The 9,658-nt window shown below is 32.2% G+C and overlaps 1 protein-coding gene across 2 annotated transcripts in view; it reads left to right on the forward strand.

Annotated features, from left to right (window-relative positions):
- Positions 1-9,658, forward strand: part of LOC130443617 (protein cycle-like) — a 97,597-nt gene that overhangs the window by 81,344 nt on the left and 6,595 nt on the right. For both annotated transcript variants that reach the window (XM_056778400.1, XM_056778399.1), the window contains 7 exons: positions 2,291-2,457; positions 4,394-4,566; positions 7,085-7,363; positions 7,422-7,653; positions 8,804-9,018; positions 9,099-9,255; positions 9,322-9,521. In XM_056778400.1, coding sequence (XP_056634378.1) covers positions 2,291-2,457; positions 4,394-4,566; positions 7,085-7,363; positions 7,422-7,653; positions 8,804-9,018; positions 9,099-9,255; positions 9,322-9,521 — 1,423 coding nt within the window. The remainder of the gene's footprint in view (positions 1-2,290; positions 2,458-4,393; positions 4,567-7,084; positions 7,364-7,421; positions 7,654-8,803; positions 9,019-9,098; positions 9,256-9,321; positions 9,522-9,658) is intronic.

The following is a 9,658-nucleotide window of genomic DNA, read 5'->3' on the forward strand; positions in this document are numbered from 1 at the left end:
TTCTTTAAGGCGAACTGTTTCCATGACATTCACATCGATCTTAAAATCTACATATCTCCTAAACCACAAATTTTATCGAGTTAAACAAAGAGTATCTTTAAATTATACAGGATGTCCCTGTAAGCAGCTCCTGGCCTTCGAATAGTAGTCGTATGAGAATTTTTTTTATGTCACTGCATTATTTTCACATTATCTACACATCTCCGAATTTTTTGCATCCTGGAACACCCTGTATACTACCTAATTGCGGTGTTGTCAATTTTCTATGTCCTACTCTATATAATAAAAAGGTTTGCAGTGTACATAATTAATGAATTAAATTGTTTTAAATAAATTATAAATACTTGTATATATGCAAAAGTAGCATAACGTTAATTGATCAATACTTAAACGTTCATGAGTTTATTAAATGTACTGCATTATTATAATTAAATATTACTTTGTATTAACCGGTTATTCCAAGGTTAAAGCGAACATAATAGAAAATATCAACCTAACTTGGAAAATGTCAATATTTTCTCATGGAATTATTCTACGGCAGTTTCGAAATAATTTCCATTTCATTTCATTAGGTTGGTAGACTATTCACTGAATACAGGGTGTTTGAAAAAAAAGTTGATCCCGTCTCTAGGATAGATAGAAAATAAAAAAAAATATTTCGGGTTTGCTCAGTAAAAAATTTTCGAATGTTGTTTTGGTTAGGTTAGGTTAGGTTATGAATGTTTTTATAACTGACTCTCACAGAGGGCGCTAATTACACGATTCGTACCAAGTTGTATCAAATTTATTAAGCAAAATTTCAAGTGAATTAAAACTCGTTACCGTGTACCGTTTTCGGAATATTTTGTTTTGAAAATTAAGAAGTAATAACCGATGATTTTATAAAGTATTGATAAAGTTATCAATTATTATTTTAATTAATAAGTAAGCATTACGTGAATTGAAAATTTTTTGTCGCGTAAATGAGACAGTACAGTCAAACTTAAATTAGTATGGACACCCAGAATCGCAATACTTGATCATCAAATCAATACCCATAATTATATAACTTTAAATTTTACGAATTTTACTGAGTTTTTCATGGAAAACTGTCATTCATTGATAGTTATGACGTTGAATAAAAAATAATTACATTTGTGAAACCTTCTTATTTGTTAAATTAGATATTCTTAATCAAAATGTACTCGAAGGTAAACAGTTTACCTTCAGCCTCTGAAGACGATAACTTGGTTATCGAAACGCGCGTTAGACAGTGTAAATGTGAGTGTTGGTGTCAACAGTGTATTCAGTATTTATATCTATCCTAGAGACGGGATAACACTCTGTATTTATGTTTATACAAGTATATTTTGAAAAATAATTAACAAATTATATTCGATCCAGCTTTAGTTTTAATAATATTGATAACTATGATAAACCAAACCCGGAAATTGTGGCCTACCATTCAAGAATCGATATAAAAAGGTTATTATTAAATAAATAATTATTAAAATAACTAATATCAACCTCATGTCCAATTTACATAACTAAATATAAAAAAATCTATTAAAATTTAATGTCACAGATATATCCGTCTTATATAGCCTAGTAAAACCATCTATTTAATGTTTTTCCCCTATTTTTTCCACCGCAGTTGTTGCATTTCTCTGAAAAGTTTGTACAATCATCATATAACCAGCCACAGCACTGCAAGTACTGAAAAAAGTGACACTTAATGACATTTAATACAAGTCGCGGCCATCTTGAAACAATTCGGTCCATTAAATTACAGCAGACCCACTCAAGAACTCACTACCGAATTGATTTCGTACACGTCTAAGAATTTCTGTGTTTTTAATGCTTTCTCACACCAAAAAACGAATGACAGTACGTTCCGCATCGGCGGTCGGCACTTGACATTCAGTCAAGGTTGTAGCATGCGTATTAAACGTGCGATAGCAACGCCACACTGTTAGGAAGGGCCCAACTAACGCATAATCAAGCCGCGACATTCAAGACATACAGGCGCGCCATCTGCAGCTGTTGTTTCGATCATATTTGAATCTCCCTCGTATGGTTTGATACATTTTAATATTAAATGATAAAACATAAGATTTTTTATCATTAATTGGGGGATGAATTTTTCAATTTATTTTTATTTAAATTACAAATTACAGGAACCATTTACAGAAAGTTTTTTTGTTATATTTGACTTTTCTAGTTCAGTTTAATTTTTTGTCTTCTAAATTTATTTTGTAAATATTTGAAAATTCTTGATGAATGTTGTAATATGTTAAATTGTTTGTTGCAGTAATAGCAGGGAACAAAGAAATAAGGCCGAAAAACAGAGAAGGGACAGACTGAATTCGTACATAGGAGAATTGGCAAATTTAGTCCCGATGGTTGCGAAAAGTGCGAAACGCTTGGACAAAACCAGTATCCTTCGACTGACAGCGACACACTTGAGAATAAAACAAAGTAAGTAATTTTTAATAAAATAACGAATTTCAAATAATCCCGGTGACGTAAATTAATTAATATTTTAATTCAAAAGAAAATTTTTCATTAAATAATGTTCTTCATACAGAATTTTCGTAAATAACTGCTAATAATAAGATTATATTCATAAAAAAAACTTATTTTATATTTATGCTAGAGTTTTATGAATTGTTATGTTACGAGGGTGGTCTGAAAATTTTCCAACCTCAACCTAAAGACATCAGCACTTTCAGACATTTTACTGTTTCCTAAACTTGAAGTTTCACTAGCTGAAGAGAAATTTGCATCAGACCAGGACGTATCGCTTACGTAAGAAAGCCCATTGTGAGCAAAAAGACAGCAACTGATATTTGGAAGGGTTAAAATATTAGAGCATCAGCTGAAGTTAAAGCAGACTATGTTGAAGAGTTCTGGTTCGGTAGAGTACAAGAATTTGAATACCTGGAAGTGACAGTAACAAGTAAATGTGACGAAATAAAAGAATTAAGGAGATAAAACTGCTGGAGCTCTGGGAAACCTGTTAAAGTTCAAAGACAGAATGGTTGGACATGAATAAGAAAAAGGCTAAAAACTTTTTGAAGGGATACGAGTAAAGATTAATGGAGAGGAAGAATGGATGCAGAAATTGAAAGGTTATAGGCAGAGATCGACTACTATATAGGATGTCCCACGACGAGTTAAAACTATCTGTATATAGCGAAATATTATAGTAAAATCAGCCGACTTCCAGTTCTTCCGAAAGCCGACTGTAACTTTGTTATTTTAAATAGAACACCCTGTATATTAATACATTTTTGAAATCTACGTAAAATTTTAGTAAACTTTTGTCTGAAAACTTTTGTCGAAAAATGCATACTTTTCGAGTTATTAATTTTTTTGTAAAAAAATTAATCCTTGCGGACCCTTATAAATTATTTTTTTACGAGGATACCCTTAAGGATATGAAAACGGTTTCTGTTCGGTTGCTTTTAGCAAGGTCAGACGTATTTGAATCTATATTGAAAAATTTTTCATTTCATACAGGGTGTGTATAAAAAGTGTTCGAAGTTTAACTTTATAAATATCAAATATTTTTTTTAAATATAACAAACCTATTTTAATGCATTCAGGGGTAAAAAATTAATGCATTCACCCTGAATGCATTAAAATAGAAAAAACCGGGTGGTACTATTTAAAAAATGAAGAAATTTGATATTTATGAAGTTAAACTTTGAACACTTTTTATACGCACCTTGTATAAAATTAAAAAAATTTTCAACTTAGAATCAAATACGTCTGACATTGCTAAAAGTAACCGAACAGAAACCATTTTCATATCCTTAAGGGTATTCTCGTAAAAAAATAATTTATAAGGGTCAATTTTTTTACAAAAAAATTAATAACTCAAAAAGTATACATTTTTCGAAAAAAGTTTTCAGACAAAACTATACTAAAATTTTACGTAATTTTCAAAAATATATTAATATACAGGGTGTTCTATTTAAAATAACAAAATTACAGTCGACTTCCGGTAGAACCGGAAGTCGGCCATCTTTGAAAATTCTCTAGTTAAAAAGATCGTATCCGAAAACCCAAACGTAGAAATTTTCATGATTCTACTATAAGTATTTTGTCATATACAGATAGTTTTATTTCGTCGTGGGACATCCAGTATAGTAAAGACAAAAAGGGGCATATAGACATAATGAAAGAAAATAAGTGGATGAAGAGTGCCTAAATGCATGTAAGGAAGACTTACAGAAGTTAGGGATGCAATGCAACCGTAATCAAAGGAATTTGAGAAAAGCAGTGAAAAGATGTTTCAAATATGTTTTGTTTCTTTGTTAGATTGGAAACTATTCAGACACCTCTCGTAATTATAGTTTCTAGCGAGTCTGTAAAACAAACTGACTATGTCTAAACTGTATTTTTTTAGTGTTAAATAATAGCAAAGTAGTCCCCAACATGACTTTCCCAAAAGAAGTGGATCAAATCCTTTTAGAACAACTTATCTATGAGCAGATGGGTGGTTTCCTTCTCATCATGTTGTCGACCGGGAAAATTGTTTTTATTTCAAATACAGTGGAAAACCTTCTCGGTCATTTACAGGTATCTATACATTGCATTTCGTATTATATTTACAAGGACAAAACAGCAGATCAATGAATAAAATTTTAACTGTGCAACCAGGGCCGGTGTGAGGCCAAATGCCAAACTTTTACGCCCCTCTTAATAACAGTTATGAATTAATTTTGTGGAATTTTGTAATTAGCAAACTTCTGACTCATTTATTTAGTTTATTAATTGCTTTGACCGATACACAGACACAGTTGTGAGTAATTCGACTGTAACTATTAATTTTTCACTTGTCAAAATATTAAAAAGGAGTATTCGAAACGTATATTTATTGTTCGCTCTATTTCCCAATTTCCATGTACATGATATTTCAATTTTTGTAAGGTAGTTATTATTTTCGGCGCCCCCAAAACATACCCTAAGAAGAAATGCAAACTTAGTTGTTATTCAACGGAAATAATATGGCGGGTTTTCGATGCCAGTGCCCTCGATGGTACGTGAGAGAACTAATCTATTTTCGCGGTTCATTTAAATTTACAACGTATGATTAATTTCCTCCCACTTCTGATTGCGAACGAATAAACAATAAACTGTTGTCACCACTTTGGGTGGTTGAAAAAAAAACATTTACTTCAAAGTAAATAAGTCCAACACGCTTTATTTTGATAATCCCAGAGGATAAAACTGGCATGACAAATGTTTTCGTCAAGTTTAGAGCTTTTAAAAACTCTTGCCGTCAATTTTGTTTGATCTACCATAGGCGTAGATACCTCATTTTATAAATTTATTACTTTAAGTACTTTTAAAAATTACAAAACGTATATAGACGAGTAAAATGTACCTGCCTGTAAGGGAGTTTGGTTTAAACAGGGTACCAGACGTTAACTGAACCCTTTTTGTACCCCATTCGTCTATTAGAACTTCGGTAGTTTTTTATCTGACCCATCGCCATTTGTCGCCATCGAACTATCCTTGACGATTCGTTTATTTAGTTTTTTGTATGTGACAAAACTTGACGCAACGTTTCTAAACTGGTATAATTGTATTCTGGATAATTAGCTACCTTTAGCTGTATTACTTTTAATTTCGCAACCGTATTCTTCTTATATAAACTATAAATTGTCCTACGTATAAAATCTTGAGTAGCTTTGTCAACTGATTACAGTTTTTTCTTTTCCTTTTTTAAACATTCAAATATATTTAAAATAACTTAGAACGTCATATTTCTATTTATTTAAAGAAATTTATGAATTAAATGAACCTCACCAAGCCACGACACTGTTTATCCCAGACTGTCAGGTATATTTCGAAGAAATTGTGTACATACGCCTTACGACAACTTCGTCCAATAGAAATGCATTTATATTTACGTTTCGATGTTTTCATTGGTGAAAAGTGGAGCTGATGATTATTAATAAACATTTATAGTTCGTACTTATCACGGAAATTAATTTTAACCAGTGCATTTTATTCTAAATTTTATGAATCAGTTTTACAGCTGCTTTTGTAACAAAAATATCCGTCATACATATTTTAAAAACATAATAGTGATAATTTTATCCTTATCACATAGTAACTTTGTTATTAATCTGTTCCTATTTTTGTCTACTTAGTATAGTTCTTCCAATATCAATTGCAGAAGACTGTTATGCGAGGAACAATCAATATTTACAATAAATACGCACTCGTACCAAATTAAGGAATGACAAATAATGTTTACTCCCCGTATAAAATATAATAAACATCTAACAAACCATCAGTCCACGTGGACTTATCATCTCCACTGTTTACTATTGGTCGAAGTTGTATGTACACAATTTCTTCGAAATATACCTGACAGTCTGGGATAAACAGTGTCGTGGCTCCGTGAGATTTATTTAATTAATAAATTTCTTTAAATAAATAGAAATATGGCGTTTTTTAGACCATGGGCGAATGAAGACAATGAAATTGTGAGAATTTAATAATAAAGATTTAGATATAAAAACACAGCAAGTTATTTTAAATATATTGGAATGTTTCAAAAAGGAAAATATTCGGCAATCTGATAATGCAATTATTCACAGAACCGAAAAACATGTAAAGAAAAGCTGTAATCAAATGACAAAGCAACTCAAGATTTTATACGTAGGACAAGTTTTGTCAATATGTGGTTTTAAATACAAAAAAACTGAATAAACGGATGGCAATAACTGAATCGTCAAGGAGAGTTCGACGGCGACAAGATCTAATAGACGAATGGGGTACAAAAAGGGATCAGCTCACGTCTGGTACCCTGTTTAAACCAAACTCCCTTTTAAAAATAATAAATTTATAAAATGCGGTATCTACGCCTATGGTAGATCAAACAAAATTGTCGGCAAGGGTTTTTATAATCTGCAATTGATATTGGAAGAATGATATTTCTTACCCGACAAATTTAAATTGTATTTGGATATTTATATAAATTAACAGATTTCGCGACATTCCCGAAAATATATCTAGCCTCAATATAAAATTTTTTAAATCCGTGTCACATATCAGAATTGAGCAAAATCTACTTTTTTTTTAGACGGATCTTATGGGTCAATCTCTGTTCAACATAACCGCCCCCGAGGACCACGATCGTTTAAAGATGTTTCTCCAATGCGAAGGAGACATTGAGCACGATTGGAGAAAATATTTTACTATTAGACTGAAAAGGGCAGGACCGAGGTCCGAGTCGCCCGTATACGAACAAGTAAAGATGATGGGCATGCACAGACAAGGAAATAATCAAAATAGTATAATGTCCAGTAATAGTAGTACGGCTAGCAGTAGTAGTTCATCTAGTAACGCAAATCCCGATGATGTAAATATTTTATCCTATAACGAAGATGCTATCAATTTGATTTTCTACTTTTTTCCAGATTTTGATTTTTTTCGTAAAAGTATGTCGACCGGAACCGTTCATCGAAAGACTCATGGAGGCTTCTAAAGAAGAGTACGTCACAAGGCATTTGATAGACGGTAGGATAATTGGATGCGATCAAAGAATTTCAATAATCGCTGGATATATGACCGAAGAAGTTATGTGTCATTCTGCTTTTTTGTATATGCATAAAGAAGATGTGCGCTGGGTGATGATCGCTTTACGTCAAAGTAAGTCTCAATGCCCGTCAAATAAAATGAAAATATTTTAAAGATTAGACCCATTTCTAAATTACAGCTCTACGTCTCTGGTATATTTCAATCTATATCCATAGAAACCCTTTAAAATCAAACTGATGATCCCCTACTTTGGATTACACTTCAGCAAGTTCTTATGTTGCCTCTGTATCATATAACTTCTTCAGTATTATCTACCCTCTATTTATATCTACCACTAATTAATCTAACAAAAAACTCAGTCCATTTATTTTATCGAAGCTCCTCGACGGTATAGGTCTTTCACAAACAAGCCCTCTGTCCACCATGGATTATTAACATTTCTAAATTCAATACATTCCTATGATGAAGGACTTAACATCTACAAAGAAATCGAAAGGTAGAACGTCACAAATTCCAATGAAATCATCCCTAATCCAACTATTTAAGCCATTCCACAAGCCATAAATTCCCCCAGTTCTCCTTATAAGCTGGTTGCAATATGTACAGATTCACTCGCTTCAATTTCACTTTCTACCAACCTCTCATGTCTTAAAAAATAACAGTTACTATAATTTGGTTACCTTCCCACATTGGCATTGTAGATAACAAACTGGCAAACCACCAGGCAAAAATTTTTTCAACTCATCACCGACAATATAACTAAAATCTCACTTTTAAAGAAATGTGGAAGCAAAAATGCAATACCATTCATACTTTCTTACATTATATACAATACCCTGAATCAAACAACTTCGCAGGTATCTCAAGACAAGACTTAACCACTGTAAAAAAGATAAGAATCGGTCACTGAAGACTCACCTATGGATATTTAATGTCTTCTACCCCAAAATATATTTGTACAAGCTGTAGCTCCGATTTAATGAAGAAGCCTTGAGGAAATGTATCCTCAAAAGGTTACAGTACAAGCTTAATAGCAAAGACATTCCGAAGATAGTCAAAAGACCTCTTCTTGTATGTGTAAAATTCTAATAAAAATTGGCAAACCCACCGAATTTTAAATATTCAATGGAATAATCCATGCGACAGAAAAAAAGTTATAATTTACTAAACAATTAAGAAAAAAGTCCAAAATTTTGTTAATATATTTTTTTGTTTATACTTATCTGATAATAGTCTATGCATTTGTTTATTTTATTCTTAGTGTATGATAGAGGAGAGATGCGAGGATCATCATGTTACAGACTCCAGTCCCGTAATGGACAATTCATATTTTTAAGAACCAACGGATTCTTGGAAATAGACGACCAGGGAATAGTGGAAAGTTTTATTTGCGTAAACACGTTAATATCTGAAGTAGAAGGTTTACAATTGATCGATGATATGAAGAAGAGATATTCAGCAATTTGCTCACTAGAAGTAAGTATTTCAATTTGATGGTAACTACCGAAAACATACCTAATGAAAATTTGAATTGTATAACTATTGATTTTTTTCAGAGTTTAACTCCTCCTCCAAGCAACGACTCTATTGAAGACGAAGTGGAGGATCCCTTACAATTGGAACAAGCGGTAGCGCATCTGATGTCAAATTTGGCTACTCCCGCTTCTACAGAGGACGTACAAACCGGTACTTCAAGCCCTTTAATAACCACAGGTAAGTTCCTTTAACTATTTTTTTTTCATTGCTTATTTTTTATTTGTAATTTTTTTGTTTTCGCAGAGAAACAAGACTGTACTGTAATACCAACGACTGAGTATTCTGCTGCTGCTATGCACAAATACCAAATGAAAAGGCCCAAAAGGTCGCCCAGTGATGACAAAAACTGGGATCTCTATGGGTGCAAAAGGCAGAAAGCTGCCGGTGGAAGGATAAGGGCGAACCAGTCATATACCGTTACAACTGTAAAGAAAGAAATTAAGGTAACTACAGATTTTCATATATAATTCAAGAATGGATAAATTCTTATTTCTTTTATCGAAAATTCTACATTTTTCTCGTATCGTTGTGTCATAATATTTTCATTGCCTATTGGATCATCCCCAACCATCATCTTTTA

This window comes from Diorhabda sublineata, chromosome 4 (assembly GCF_026230105.1).
Source record: "Diorhabda sublineata isolate icDioSubl1.1 chromosome 4, icDioSubl1.1, whole genome shotgun sequence".
Lineage (NCBI taxonomy): Eukaryota > Metazoa > Arthropoda > Insecta > Coleoptera > Chrysomelidae > Diorhabda > Diorhabda sublineata.